Source organism: Athene noctua, chromosome 1 (assembly GCF_965140245.1).
Source record: "Athene noctua chromosome 1, bAthNoc1.hap1.1, whole genome shotgun sequence".
Classification (NCBI taxonomy): Eukaryota; Metazoa; Chordata; class Aves; order Strigiformes; family Strigidae; genus Athene; species Athene noctua.
In genome coordinates this window covers 198,410,107-198,425,855 of record NC_134037.1, presented here as the reverse complement: position 1 = coordinate 198,425,855, position 15,749 = coordinate 198,410,107, and the positions used below count along the sequence as shown (strand labels likewise).

At 42.1% G+C, this 15,749-nt stretch overlaps 1 protein-coding gene across 4 annotated transcripts in view; it reads left to right on the top strand.

Annotated features, from left to right (window-relative positions):
- Positions 1–761: 761 nt before the first annotated feature.
- Positions 762–15,749, top strand: part of TFDP1 (transcription factor Dp-1) — a 48,826-nt gene continuing 33,838 nt past the window's right edge. For 2 of the 4 annotated variants that reach the window (XM_074930623.1, XM_074930598.1), the window contains exons 1-3: positions 1,434–1,564; positions 2,424–2,508; positions 15,284–15,350. In XM_074930623.1, the coding sequence (XP_074786724.1) occupies positions 2,497–2,508; positions 15,284–15,350 (79 nt within the window). In that variant the 5' untranslated portion in view covers positions 1,434–1,564; positions 2,424–2,496. Of the gene's footprint in view, positions 884–1,433; positions 1,565–2,067; positions 2,175–2,423; positions 2,509–15,283; positions 15,351–15,749 lie in introns of those variants that run through there. The other 2 variants (XM_074930608.1, XM_074930615.1) reach the window with 2 other exon arrangements.

The window sequence follows — 15,749 nt, the reverse complement described above, 5'->3', positions numbered from 1 at the left end:
ACTGTGCTGCAGTTTTCACCATTATGGCTACGCCTTTATAGCCCCCTGTCTGGCTGCTATAAGTTTTTTGCCAAGAATTACATCAATCTCATGTTATTACATCACATAACCCTAGCTAGCGTGTACCCTTGCAGTGGCTGCTGCGCACAGCTGGCATACGGGGCATGCAGGGGCTCACAGCCTGGAGGTGTCAGCACGAGTGCTGAATTACCGGGTGTAGGTATGGCTTAGTTCAAGGTTGAGAGCAGCAGTCGCCTCATGGAAAACTTTCACTCCTACGAAATCTTAATTTTAGCCACGATCACTGTAAGCGAACTTGCTCAAGTAACGGCCGGACAAAACGCGATGAGGAAGCACCAGCAGGATGTTGCGGCAACGAGCCGCACCGCCCTTGCCCAGCCGCCACCCGCGCCGCCAGAAACTCGCTCAGCGGCAGGGGTGGCCGGGGCTCCCTCCCCGGCCGTGACGCGGGCAGCCCCGCCGGAGGCTGAGGGAGGCGGTGCAGCCCTCCCGGCGGCGGCGGGGCCGAGGCGCGGGCCGTGTCCCGTGTCCCGCAGCGATAAGGACGCGGCGGAGCGCGGCGCTTTCCCGCCCCCTCACAGCGCCGTGTGGGAGGCGGCTCGCTCCCGCCCGCGCGCGCGCGCGCCGGCGACCACGTGCTCGGCGGCCGGGGCCGAAGAGCAATCTCGCGCCGATGCTTCCCGCGCGCTCGCCGCGAGCGCCGCAGGGCGGGGAGTCGGAAGGCGCGAAAATCCCGCGCATGCTCCCTCCGCCCATGGAGCGGCGGGCGGTTGGCTCAGCCGCTCCGCGTGTGCCCGTGCAAGGCACGCTACACCCCCGTGACGTCAGCGCGCAGCGTCACGCCGGTGGGACGCACAAAAGTGTAAGTTTCAATTTTTTTTTTTTTTTTTTCCTGCCGACGGAGGGGGGGGGGAAGGAAAAAAAAAAAGAGAAAACGGCGGGGTCGCGCGCGCGGGGCCCGGCGAGGGGCCGCTGCGTTCGCGCCTTCCCGTCGCCCCCGTTCCCCCCCCCCCCCCCCCCACGGCGGGCAGCCCCTCGGCGGCGGGGCGGAGGCGCGGGGCGGGCAGCGCCGGCGGGCAGGTGTGCGGGGCGGCGGGCGGGGGGGGCGGCTGGCCGGGAGCCCGCCAGGCTGGCGACCGGCGGGGGCAGAGGCGGGCTGGGAAGTGACAGCCCGCCAGAGAGAGACCCCGCTCCCCTCCGCCCCCCCTTCACCCCGCACCCCACTGCCCCCCCCCGCCCCGGAGCGCGGGGAGGGGGGCGGTCCCTGCCGGCCCCCCCTCGCTCCCCCCCCGCCCCGCCCGAGCTGCCGTTGGGGCCGTTGGTCTCCCGCCGCCTCCCCCCGCGCCCGCTCCCTCCTCCCCTGCCCCCTCCCGCCGGGCTCGCCAGGCCCGCGCGCGCCGCCGCCGCACATGTGCAGTCGGGCGCCTCCGCAGCAGCGCGGCGGCGGCGGCGGGCGGGGGGTGCTCCCGCTCCGCGCTCCGGGTCCCTGTCTGGGGGCGGCGGCGGGGGATGGAGCCGGCTCTCTCAGCCTTCGGCCGCTCAGGTGCGGGCAACCCCGGGCCGACCCGCAGCGGGAGGAGGATGGGGAGCATCGGGGCGGCGGACGGGGGGGGGGGGCGCCGCCGCCGGTGGCGGGGTGAGAAGGATGGGGACGGGGTGGCCCCCTCCCCCCGCCGGCGGCGGTGCCGCCGCCTGGCGCGCGGGCGCGTCCCCCCTTCCTCGTGCCCCCGCCGCCTCTGAGGCGATTAGCGCGGCCCCTCGCTGCCGAGGGGAGGCGGCGCGGGGCTTAGGGCTTTGCCCGGGCGGTGAGGCCCTGGTCGGGGGGCGCGGTGGGGGAGGCGGCCGGGCGGGCGGGCGCTGGTTGCCCGAGGCGCGGTGGCGACGGCCAGTCTCTGCCTCTTGGTGCAGCCGCGGCCCGTCCGCCTGCGAGGAGGAGGACGTGGAGGAGAAGGAGAGGGGGGTTGCAAGGCCCCGGGGGGAGCTGGCCCCTGGGGCCTACTTGTGCCTGCTGCTGGAAATGGGGGTGGGGAGGAGGAGGAGGCCGAGGGAGTGATCTCTTTCCCCGCCGCTCCTGCCCGCGCCCTGCTCTGCGGTGTTGCAAGGGGCGCAGCTGGACAGGGACCGGCCCAGCGCGGCTGCCCCGCCGGGATCGGGTACGGGCTGGGGGAAGGGTGCTCCTGCCGGGGGAGAGCTCACCCCCGCTCTCGGAAAGGGAGTGTTTCCCACACGTGAGCGGGCGGGGGGGTGTTAGGGGGTGGATTGGTGATGACAGGAAACTTTTTCCTCTTTAAAAACGTTTTTTAAATAACTAAATTGTATTTGGTCGTGGTCAGTAATTTAGATTGTAAAAACTTTACCTCCTTTCATTTTTATAGCTGATGTTGTCTTTACTTGCTTTCTAGAAAATAGCATCATTGTCTCTGTGTCCTGCAGCCGTCAAGATTTTAAGAGGACTGATTTCTAGCCTTTGGTAACATGGCAAAAGATGTAAGTATATTTGTAGCACATCATATGTGGAAGCGTAGCTCACAGAATATCTGTTTTTATTAACAAAAGCAAACCAGGTCATGCTTTATAATAGCTGTCATTAATGAATATATGAAACTTACTTTATCTATGTTTTACATCAAGCCTAGGCTATGTTTTCCTGTAGATGTAACAGCATAAAACAGCTTCAGATCTGCAGCCATTTTTTTTTCTGGAGTAATTAATCTTAAGAATTCACTATGCTCATCAAAGCACTTGGGTCACTGGCATTACATGCATTCGTATTGAACACTAAAACAACATGGTTTTGAACTGGATTTTAAAACCCCCAGCAAACAGTGTTTAGGTGATGAGGTTGTTGTTGGCTACTGCTGTCAACTAGCATTGCCTTCCTTGTGTTCAAAGAGGTGTCATATATTCAAGGGAGTGAAGATGGTTCTGTCTCCATGTGTGATCATTGTTTTGTCTCTATCTACTAAAAGATGCTACTTAAAGTCTGTAAAAAAAGACTTTGGGGACTTAAATCATAACTTCTGTACCATTGATGTTAATGGCTTTGATTCTGTGGTCTACCTCTTGAACCATATTTGCTCTTTACCCTTTCCAGTACTTTAAAAAAAAAAAAAAATTAAGCAGGTTCTACCTTTAAGATGTAATTCATTGTTGATGCCTAATATAATAGGCTTTTGCATTTCCTTATTGTAAATAAGACGCGATACTACGTATTTAGAGTATGTCACCCCTTCAAAAAACAACCCCAAAACCTACAGCATACGAGCTAAGGAAAAGTGATACGATTAAAATTCTTGAACAGCAGGTTACAGTCTAATGTGGACTGTTGTAACTTTCAAATATCAAGAATTTCCATGAAATAGTGATTGGTTGAATAGATTAATCTTGTAGAGAATTTTAGTAATTCAAAAGCAAGTAAAAAACATCGTAATGTGCAGAGAAGCAACCATAAATACATAGTCACTCAAAGCTTGCCTGGAAGAGATAAGGGTGGCCAAGTACATTATAGATAGCAGAGTTCAGGGAATGAAAGGCCATATAAGTGGGAAGAAAATGAAAGAGGAATGTTAGACTAAGAGATGAAATTGAAACGGGTCAAAGTAATTGAGATGCTAAAGTACATTTGTTTAATACTAGCTTTTGAGAGAGAGATCAGCTAAGTGAAGAAGTGCTAGCACCTGGAAATACAGATGAATATTCTAGAGGGTCTAGGAGAACAGAATGAGAATAAGACATTTAAGAAAGAAACTAGTTTTTGAAATTTATTCTAGAAAAGAGAGTAGTTAAGGGGGGACTAACATACATGATAATAAAGTTCAGAAATGGAAGAAGATGCTACAGATAGGAAAAGAAATTGATTTCGGTATCTTTATAACAAGATTAATAAGCTGAATTTGGAAAAATTAACATCTAGGTCAGGTTTTAGGTAAAATTTAAGTGTACTTGAGCACTGGAACAGGGTAGCTGGAAAAGGTATGAAATCTTAATTGAAGGATTGTCTAACCTGTTCTTAAAAACCTCTACACATACTTAATCCTGCCTCAGGGAAGAAAGATGAACTGCTTACCTTTTTGCAGACTATTACATACCCACCATTACATGATGTCTAAAACGTGTAGTGAATGCTGGGAAATTTCAAATTTCCAGGTCTGATTATGGGCCCTGTTAGGTTTTAGTACTAGAAAATAGAGATGCTAACTGGTATAACACTTTTTTGATTTTCAGAAGGGAAGAGAATTATTCCCATACTTTTTGGTCCAAAATCCAAGTTCTTTTCCTAGTGAAATAATGGAATTAAACATGGTAGAGACAGTATCCCTGAAATTCTGGTCACTTGAGTCTATGAAGACCTGCACTGCTGTAAATTTAAACATTCTGACATGGAAATATTGCTGTGATTAATGGCTTGAGGTTCTGCCATGTCACCTAGCAAGTGCACTAATGGACTGGATGATGTAGTGGTGAAGAAGATGGCCTACTTGATGAATGCCCCCACCCCTTCCTTCCCTTTTTCTCAGCAGAGCTGAGATGGCTAAACTGTGGTAAGGGCTGTGCTGCTACGATGCTGAGTCCAGGCTTCGGGTGGCATTTACGTGGCCCAGCATGCTTCAGCGCGCTCCAGCCTGGGAACGCAGGCTTGATCTGCATCCCGTTCTTACTCTGCGCTGCCGGGGCAGTGCTTGCTCTGGTGACGGCAAAGCAGGCAGCCCTGCAGAAGAGGAAGGTGTGGAGCCAGGGCACCACAAGAGAACGTGCTCCTACTTAACCCCTCCTCCCACCTGCTGCAGAGCAGCACTTTTCCTTTTGTTGCTGGCTTCCAGCTCTTCTGATACCTCTTTATAAAAACTATAATTTGAAAAGGCCTGTTTGAAAAGTCAAATACTTATAAAAGTTTACAGACTGAGACTTTACTGGATCATTGAATAAAGGGGGAGTATGATGGGGAATACCAGCAAACCCAATTAAATGTTTTTATAAAGGATTAAATAATTACAAAAGTACTGATCAGGTAAGCTGGCAAGATAATGCTGATGAGCTGTTTGACCTGAGTCTAAATTCTGTTAAGTACTACTTCAAAATGTATCTCTCTAGTGATTTTCAGAGTGTACAATAAAGAGAAAATGTGCAACAAGGAATTAATTGATTTTTTTTCAAAATACTTTCCTCAGCAGTGGTCAGGAAGCTGGGGGGGGTGGGGGGGGGTGGGGAAGATACAGTCATATGTAGCACCTTAATTAAGAGCCTGCAGGTGAAATTTAAAAGCATTATCACAAGTAGTGATATTGCTAGATAAGCTGGAAAATAGTAAAGACAAAAGAGAAATACTAGCTTGTGAAGGTTAAAGTATTTGTGGGCGTATCAGTTTGTTTTTTTGAAAACTTTTATAAATGGTAGGGGATCTGGAATGCAATAAATGTAAAGGTGGGGGGAAAGAGCAAACTCGTTTTCCAGTGGGATCTGGTAATAGTAATGAGCATAGCTGTTTTGGGTTTTATATAAATGAGTGTCGTGTGGAGCTGAGAAGCAGTTCTAACAGAATCAGGTGGTTTGACCACAGAATGTCACATTCAGTTCAGAAGATCTTAGTTACTAGAAAGACTTCACTTTTGGTGTAATTTAAAGAAACAGTAACAAAGAAAACGTGTGGATGAGAGAACACCAATTGCACTATCCCAAGGACTTGCGTATCTTGGGAGTGGGATCATTCCATTGCTTGTCAGAGGCTGAATGATAAATTGAGTTCATTAGAGTTGGGTACAGTTTGACACGTACGTTTGCACTGTATGGGAAGTTTCTTGGTCTGAGACAGAGGCAGTCATGGCTTGCCAACAATCTCCAGAAACTCCAGCTTGGCCAGTATCGCTCTTTCTGTGTCATTCTCAAAGACTTTGCTGAGTCTACTGTAAACTCTTCCACTGATGAGAAATGTGGCGCCTTCCAGGCAGGAGCTGGAGGAGCCAAATGTACACACCGAGGTCATCAGCTGACTTGTGCTGCTCACTGATTTGCTCACTGGATTTGTGGGATTAATAGTTTGGCAGGGAGTACAGTTCCCGAGGTGAAATGGTGACCTGTCCAGCTTTGGCATGCTTAAAACTGGGCAGGATGCGACATTGGAAGAAGGAGCAGAAATTATTATAGCAAGGAATGGTAACTTATTTTTTGTCTTTCAACTCCCAGTACAAGAGTGAGGACTTCTTGCTGGCCACTTTTATATTCAGTTAGATATTGAGAATTATCTGTAAATTAAATACTTTTTAGTATCAATGATTAACATACCCTCCACCACTAAACAGTTTGTTGCATAGCTGAAGATCCAGCTTGTGTGATCCTGTTTCTCCTCTCAGTTACTTCTGTTGCAAATGAACTGTTGAGGCCTCTCAAGCAGCCATAAAGAAAGAGAAGCTTGTGGCTCCTCTTTAAGACCCACTGTTAAATAGCAGAGAAGAAGCCCAAGTCACTTGCAGGAACTGGGTCTGTTAGAGGGGATAGTCCAATGCATGGTGTTACAGCGAGTACTGAGGAAATGGGCTAGACAAAAGGAGCGAGTAAGATTCCTTCTGATCTCAAAAATAAGCATATCAAAATGGATGAATTATGTAAATTAAATACTCTGTATAGTAGCAGTTGCTTATGATTGTTTTAGTCATTCACCATTATTGCATGTGCTGTTTCTAGCCATTAAAAATATATAATTGTTCATGAAGAACATACAATTGAAAACTAATCTGATATTTCACAAACTTTTGAACTGACACACCACTGTTAGCCTTAAGAATTTCTCACAGACTAAAATACCTTTTTTGAGAGCTCTTTTTCTGGAAAGCTCATGCCTTTTACTGTTTCATAGGTTGCCAACAGTGGTGTTGGCTTTCGAACCACTCTTCTAAAATTAAGTGTGGGTTTTTTTTTTTAATTATGTTTTATTCTAATGTCATCTTTTGCTTCAGTTACTTTATAAAGGAATTTTTTCTTGATCTCTGGTTTGCATAAAACTTACTGTATCACTTTAGTATTTCATGGTGCTTTTATTAATCTCACTGAGTAGTATCTATGGCCTGCATATCGAACTTTGCCAAGGAAGAAGCCCTGTGCACATATATAAAACTGAGGACACCGCATAAGAAGTTCTGCCTCTACGAAGTTCAGTACCTGATCTAACATGACTGTTTAAGAGATCTAGAGCTGTAGGGATTAACACTGATGGTTTATTTGTGTATTTGAAATACATTTGGGTATCTAATTTAATCCAATGAATTTATTTTGCAGTATTAATAAATATCTTGCTCAAAGAACTTTTTAAAAACCCACAGCAAACTAATTTCTTACCACAACTTTACTGAATAGGTCAATAGGTCTGCAAAATTTGGGGAAATAAGTAGATCAGTGCTGCAATGTATTAATTTTGCCAGAACACCACAGAAGTTGTACTTTTTAATGGCTTTCATGTGGTGCTTCTACATGAATCTTGAGCAAGTCTTTGTGGTCTGAAAAAAGTTACATTTGGGATGGATTAAAAAAAGAGCCTAAGGGAAGTAGGAAAAAGATGTATTTTGGATCTTTTTTACATGATGCACTTTCAGTGCCTAGAAAGTATTGAAGTCTTCAAAACATTTTTCAGACTTTTCTTAAAATATCAGCATGTGTTTCTCCTTTTATGTTTATTTTTGGTTATGTACTGGGAATTACAGTGAGGCTGACTAGAGAAGTTAAGTCTTTAGTGGATCTCAAGTGGTTCATGCACCTTTTTTGATACGATTTTAGTTCAGTGACTTTGTGGTAGCTTGATCTATTTCTATTTGCCTTTAATGAGTTCTGAGGTGTTCAAAAGTTTGCAAACTGAAGATCAGATATTATGAAATTAGGTCTTCTAAAAAGGCATCTCAGTCTGGGATTATGAATGTTGTTAAAATTTTTGAAAATATGCTTTTTAGAAGAAGGCAGAAGGAAGTGATCTTGAAGCTCTCCTTTTTACCTTCCAAATACACAAAACGAGTTTCCCTTTTTTTTCCCCCATTATGTTTTGTATTTATGAGTCAGAAGATAGCAACTCAGAAGTTGCCCCTCGCCTTGCCGATTTATTTGTGTAAATAAAGCATTTTCTTGTAACCTTCAAGTGTTTAACTTCTTTATTAATTGTATGTGTCAGTTAATAGTAGTGGTTCTATATAGATATCTATTTGTAGTATTACTGAGTAAATACTCTGCTGACAACATGCTAAACAAAAATGCAGCTTTTAAAACTTAAGTTACACTAGGGATCACTTATTTTAGTGTTTGTATTTGCTTGCCTGGATATCATTTAATGGAGATTTATTATGGGTAATTAGAAGTGGGAGGAAAAATGGTCCAATTTTTGCTAAACATTCTCTGTGTTGAAGTGGTTCTCAGACACACAGCAGACAACTTGATTTTAAAGATTGACAGTGGTCCGTGTCCTGTCCCCAGAAACACTGCTGGCTACTTGTCTTGTGGTGTGTTACACTGTATTTGCTAAGTGTCTCAGTATTGCATTAATGGTTACACAGACTTGCTTGAAAATTACATTGTGGGGTCCTGTAGCCTTATAATACACTGATAAGGAGGTCAGTGAAGCAAATGGTTTCAAATGAGTCCTGTTTAACTTTACTTGTTGATTTCATCTGTGGCTCAGATGCTGTTGAACAAACGCTGTAAAATGTGATTTGGCTGGAAAAACCAAAAGTCTATTAAGGTCAAATCTAGAACATCACCAGGAGCTAGTTGTGGAAGTGACTGCTGCTGGTACCTATTTGCATATGAGTATTTAGTCCAGGAGGACACAGATGATTATTTTATTTTCTGATTAGTTTAAATAGTAAAAGGGTCAAACCAGTGCTTTGGTCATATTCACCCTAGGAATCTTGTATTCAGTTTTGGTTCATTCTTAGATCCTTGCAGTTTGTTTTGGGGGTGTTAGCTGTAAATTTTGCAAGGATTGTATCACTTGGGCAATTTAATTACTTTAAGAAACAACAAAGTGTAATGATTTTAACTCCTGTGGTATTTTTGATCTGTGTGGCTGCTTAGACTGAACCATTCTTTGACTCATCTGCAAAATGAATTCTTCATTTAATTTTTGCTGAATTCCAGATGTGTTGCTCTGTTCAGAAAGAACAGCCAAGAAAGCTAATGGTCTTGACATTCTGCAGTAAGAAGACCTCAGGTGTCATAATCAGTGTCCAACTTATGTGCAGTGTCATTGGAGTCTGTATTCAGACCAAAGATTGACAATGCTTAACTGAGCTACAAACCTTTTACCTTCACAATTCTGTGTGATCCAGACCTTTAGTATCTAGTGCTTTGACTATGCCTTGCTAGTTAAGGTGCTAATAATTGAAATACACTTTTTTTGGAAAGCTCATTTCTATGGTATAGCTCATTGCTGAGTGATTGACGAACACATTAGTCTTGAAGATGCACCATGAACTGAGGATGTGGTATGATCTCTGTTTCAGAAGGCTACTGAGACAGAGTAAAATAACATGTTTGAGAATTTTGCAGGGTCAGACTCCTATAGCCTGACTTCAAAAGTTCTTTTATGTTACTTTATACAGTAAAGAATAGTTCTCATTGACTTCATTTGCAAAATGAAATTCAAATTTTTTAAATTTAAGAACTTTCTTTCCTTTTCTGCAGTCCTCTACTTCATATCTTACTTGCCTTTTAACTTCTGTGAAAAATGAATGGGATGTCCCATAAAAATAGTCTTCTGCAGTTACGTGATGATTTATTCTCAGAGCATGTTTGCGCTGGTTCCTGAATGCAGTGAGAACCCAATGGGAAAAATAGTGTATTATCATCTTGTTACAAATTACATTTGCATACGGATAGGGATGAAAGAAGAATTAAGATTAACTGGTGTTATTTCTGATTATAAGCTTTTTTCCACTTTGTAGCTTTGTTAATTTTCCGTTGTGTTTGTTGTTTCCTGATACTAAAATACAAGGCAAACAAAAAACCCCTACATCATTGGTGAAGTAGCACATAGTAAAATTGCATGGCATAGGGACTGTACAATTATTGCCTACTCTTAAGCGGTAAAATGACTAGGGATTGTCATTCTGTATGGATCAACTTAGGTGCAGTTTGCACAAGATGTGTGGTTGTTTGCTAGAAGGCTTTGCAAATGCCTGTAGACAGCAGAGGCATTCTCCTGAAGTCTTCGACGAGCTCAGGGAGAAAATGTACTCTAACGGGAATAATTTTTCCTCCCAATTTCTCCATTTTATGGTTATGTCTTTTCTGCTTCTTTCCTGATTTGTTTTGAACCTCTCAGTCTGAGTCCTGGTTTATTTACCCTTCCAGTCGTAGTTTAGAATAGATTGTATTTGTCTTTCCAGTTCCCATGTTCTTCCCTTCTCAGGATCTGATCTCCTTGTTCTATTAAAGCTCTCTTTTAGGTTCTTAACAGTTCTGTACCTGTACTACTTCAGTGACTCTCAGGTCCTCTACCTCAACTCTTCATCTGCCATCTTTATCTGATTTTCTAGCTTACTCTGTCTCTTTTCCAGCCAGTCTCAATATTGTTTTTCTGTCTGTCCCATGCTGACTGCTGGTCTTTAACCATTGTTGTATATTTGGCACCCATATCTCCTGTTTTGTCGTCAGACCCAGTCCTGCGCCTCAAACTAGTGGGTTTAATCTTTTAGCAACTGAAAATTTCTATTCTGAGAAATAACCTTTTGGCAAATACCTCTGGTTCTGTTTATCTCTACCCTTTTTGCTCTTCTCAGTTATTTTTCAGGGAGTATACTTAAAGTGGGCTCATTACCTAGAAGCAAGATAGAAGAGGTATTCTGTGGTGCAAAAGCACCCTTCTGTTCCCCGTATTTACCTATCTCAGTGTAGTGAGGGAGGACCTTCCTCTCCGGTTAAACCTGATAGACATAGAACATGTACTTGTTCAGTCTCGTTTTAGTCAAACTTCTTGGTCATGCTTTTATAGGTTCCCTGTCCTTCAGTCCAAATTCAGCTCGAATCTTTTCTGTTTAATTTAAAGGCTTAGTGAATAACTTTATGCCCATTTTTATTAAGAAATTGAGTTGCAAGTCTGGAAAGCTATGGAAGAAATTATACTTTTGTTGTAAGGGTGTTGAGTTTCTAATTGCATAACTTCAGAGACCACAAATATTAGCTTGTTGGTAAGATACAAAATCATTCTGTGATAGCCTGCACTAAGGGATTTTTTTTTTTAATAAGTGAAATTCTCTGAATTTTCAGCAAATTTTGTTTCAGATTAACTTTATTCCAAACAAAAAGATATTTCCCATTTTACTGACTTTCAGACTGAAGGCACTTGTAGTGCTTTTCAGCTTTTACTTGTAAACAAAACAAAAATAGACTTCCCAGTCCTTATGACTGCTGATGATCTCATAGCAGGCCAAAGCTAACTTCAGTTGAATTTTTGATATGTTTAGCCCATCAGCTGATTTCTTTTCCTTCTGAGTTCTGAATGGTGTGATGAGACAGCCTAGGTGATGGTTGGGGTCTCCACTCCAGCATCTGCAGTTAAAATTATGAGATTTACTGATTTATGCCATGGTCTTCAACCTTCTTCCTCTGATATGTGGAAAGGAGATCTTAAACTGTTATAGTTCAGATGCTATGTTGTGTGCCAAAAGTTATTTTCTAAAATCATTGTTGATTTTGTTGTAATGTGAAAAGGAGAAAGGGTGTGTCTGTTGCCCATCTGGGATACTAGCAGTTTCTCTGTGTAGCCATAGAGAAGTATATGTAGCCAACATGTCTCTTTGAAGAATAAAGCAATGTTAAATTGTGGAATTGCACACACTTAATAAGCTTTCAGAATCAAATATTAAGAGCATGATATTATTTCAAGCAGACCTGGTGTTATCATCAAAGGAAGTAACACATCTTGAAATTGAGGATCATGAAAAGATCGGGAAATTTGGAATATGAGAAAAAAAAAAATGTTATCAAGTGAAAAAAATAAAAATCAAAATACTTGTTAAAAGTGTCTTGGTAAGGCCTGAAAACTATATGTATTTTCCTATCAGAAGATAGAATTTCCTTGATATTTAGACCCTCCTTGGCAGAAGGTTACTTTTCCATTGGGGAAAATCAGACTTATTGCTGATGTGGAGTTTTTTGTTGTTTTTTTGTTTGGTTTGGTTTTGGTTCTTTGTTCGTTGTGAATCTGTAACTATGATACACCTAATGGGAGCTATAGTCACATTTCCCTCCGTTTTCTTCATTTCTTTTGGGCACTTTGCTATGCTAGATAGGTTATGGAGGAGTAATCCCAGTGTGTCCTCCCAAATAACCTGGCTTGAAAGATAGGGGGAGTTTCTTCAAAATGCCCACTGAGATTTTTTTGCCTATTATTTCCATTTTAGAACAAAGACACTTGAATTTTGTATGGGATGGAAGTTTCGCTTTTCAGTTTTCTCTTGCCAAAAGCCTGTATGTGTGACTGAGAAGACTCAAAACTAGTGATAAATTTTGCTAACTTAGAATTAAATAGTATATCCAGATGTGTAAAGAGCTTATTGAGACTGGAGTAGCAGAATTTTCACTAGAAATCAGTTTTCATTATGAATAATAGCAACTGCGGGTGCTACTTGCTGTGGGATTTGGTAGTATTCTTTTCAGATAGTTTTCTTGGAGTCTTTCCTGGGTGTACTCTTACAAGTGAGTTGAATATTTACAAGCTATTCTAACTGCTGGAGCTAACCCTTTAATAAGACACTGGTGTAGAAAAGGGGTGGAACTGTAAATGCTGTGCTCTTCATCACTGTTGTGTTTGCTGAGGGTATTCTCCTTGTTGTTTAGGGATTGCTATTCTCTGATTTTCCCAAATTGTGTTCTCCTACTGATTAAATGCAGTGTTTTTCCCAGATGTTCTCTAGTTTATCAGTGACTTGCATAATTTCAGTCACACAAAAGCATGGTCCAGGGCATGTAGCACTAACCTGATCCTTTGTAATGCTAGGTTAAACTGTGGTTTTTGGAGTTACATAGTGTTTTGGATAATATTTTTCACTGTATATTAAAATTATAATTACGTAGAAAAAAACTTGAAGTTTATGAGATTATTTGATACCATGGTATGGTGATTGGTTGAATAGTTAAGGATAAAATCGATTACTAGAAATGCTTATATTTGAGACCATTCTAATTTAAAAAAAATAAAAATAGGAAGGGACCAATAAATAATTGATTACTGAATTGCCTAATTTGCTAATTACTGAAATAATGATTTGCATTTAATACTTGAATTTTCTGAGTATCGTGGCTTAATTTGGTTTGGAATTATCACTGTAACTGACATGTGAACTTGATGCAAGTTTGCTTTTGCATATTAAACTGATGAATGGATTTAATAATTCAAAGCTATTAAATTCATGTGCTTCTAAAATGAAAGACATTACAGATTAAAACAGCCATTTTCTTGATGGTCCGCTGATCAGAAACTCAATATATTAAATGTCTTTCCACTCTCATTGATATCTTTTTGATTCTCATGGAAAAGAGAATTTGCAGGAATCCTTGAGTAGAAACCTTTTTTTTCTGCTGTTGAATAGAAACTGAAGTACTGCGTTTAAAGAAATTATGACAGTGAGACTCCACTTCCTGTGTGGTTTAACACTCTTGTGAAATTGAGGTAGAATGGGAGTATAATGTAACACTTACCCAAAAATTCATCTTCATATAGCACATTGGGTTCCAGTATTCCAGAATGTCATATTGCCAGAGTGTAGCTCTGATAACATCTTTGTACATGATACTGATTTCACATTGATGAGTATACCTTCTTTCTTTGAAAGTGTCTGATATAGTCTGTTGCACTTCTGAATTATGTGTGATGAAGAATCAGGTTTATAAAAAGCTCTGGTGCCTGGGAATAGGGCAGTAGAACTGTCATTTGTTCAAGTAAACCTTTGAATCCCTGCTGTGGGCAAGGTGGAGAACAGGCAGGGTTTGTGTACTGGCAAGTTGTTGCAGTCTCCTTACAACAATGCTATTTTGTTACTTTGTGGTGGGGAGGAAATTAGGAGAATGGAGGACAGAACTGCCACAGGCTCTTCATTCTACCCATCAGTTCGACTGTCTCCTTACTTATGTTTTCTTTGTACCACCAGGTCCTCATCGCTGCCATCCCATTACAGGCCACTGCTCTTTATGTTTCCCTTGGCAAAATTTCTCTTCTGCTTACTTCCTGTCCCGTCCCCAATGCTCGGTCGTCTTCTCTCCCCCCGCTCCCCTTTCACCGAGGAGAGAAAGTCTCCCGTTTTGTAAAGTTCCCTGTCTTAAATCATTTCTGTCATACACCTGGGTAACAGCAGCACCACAGCATCCTCTAGTGGCTCGCTTAGTTTGCTGAACTTCTGGCAAATCATAAGTAGGGCTCTTCAGGTACACTTGTAAGGGAAAAGCTTTGCTGCTGGCTGACGGCAAACCACTTGAAGATCAGCCTGCGAATGCCAGCTATGCACAAAATGTGGCTCGGTACTTTTCAGCCTCTGTAACACCACACGCCAAATGATGGTTAAATACAAGTGTTGACTTTCTTGCTGTTCTTTCTAAATGGAAACAGCTTGTCTGTCCTGTGTTCGTTATTTTTTTCAGAGCTGCTTTGTCCAGAGATACCAAGGGATTCCTACATCATGTGTCTTGTATCCAAAAATTAATAGTGTTTTTAAAAATAACTTCTGCTGTGAGGTTTTCACAGGATAGTGATTACTTTATAAACTTGTATGTTGTTCTATAGCTTTCACTTAAGACCTTTATATTCTGTTCTTTAAAAAAATAATAATTGAAGAGCTCAAGATGTTTCTTCCTAATGCCTTTTTTTTCTGATCAAAATAGCTTAAGGTGCTCTCTACCACCTTTACTGTTGTTGCTATAATGCTGTTTGCTTCTGTGGTAGGTAAATAGTGTCTACATAGAGAAAGGTGTAGTCACAGGGGTCAGTGGTTCCAATTAGAAGTGTATTCAGCTATCTGTTAAAACAGTGCATGTACTTTATAAGACCTTAGGACACAAAATAGCAAAGTAGGTGTAAACTGATTTTTTGCTTGCTTTTAAAGAATATAGTATTTGTAAAATCAAGATTTTAAAATTTGGCAAATACTATGCCACAAACAGTGCCGTTACAGTGGCAGATTTTTGACAAAATCAGAGCAATAGCAGCAAAGACTTCTGGTATGATATCTTACATCTTTAACAATAAAAAACTACCTGTGTTTGTAAATTTAATAAAAGTTACTTTCTTTAACAGGCTGGACTAATTGAAGCCAATGGAGAGCTTAAGGTGTTTATAGACCAAAACCTAAGTCCTGGAAAAGGTAAGAACACAATTTTTAGTATGACGCTCCATTTCTTGATTTTTAGTTGTTATGCTGGCTTTAAATTGCTTTTTTAGCATAGTTTTTTTAAAGCTTTTTCTTAAGTTATATAATCAGCAAGCAATGTAGATATTCTGTGCTTTATGATTGTCTTTAAACTGCATGTGAACTTCAGTGGTCGTTTGTCATCCCATATGTGATCTTCTCATTAGTGCAACTTGTATTTAAGTAAAAAGGCCAAAATTGTCTAAAACATCTTTTGGGGCACTATGTTTTAGCAAATGGGAAAAATGCAGGAGTGTATAATTTTAAAATGGGTTATGACAGTTCCATAATACATGCATCCACACTAGTGCAAGCCTATCTGAAAAAATATTTTGAACAGAACTGTTTTGGACT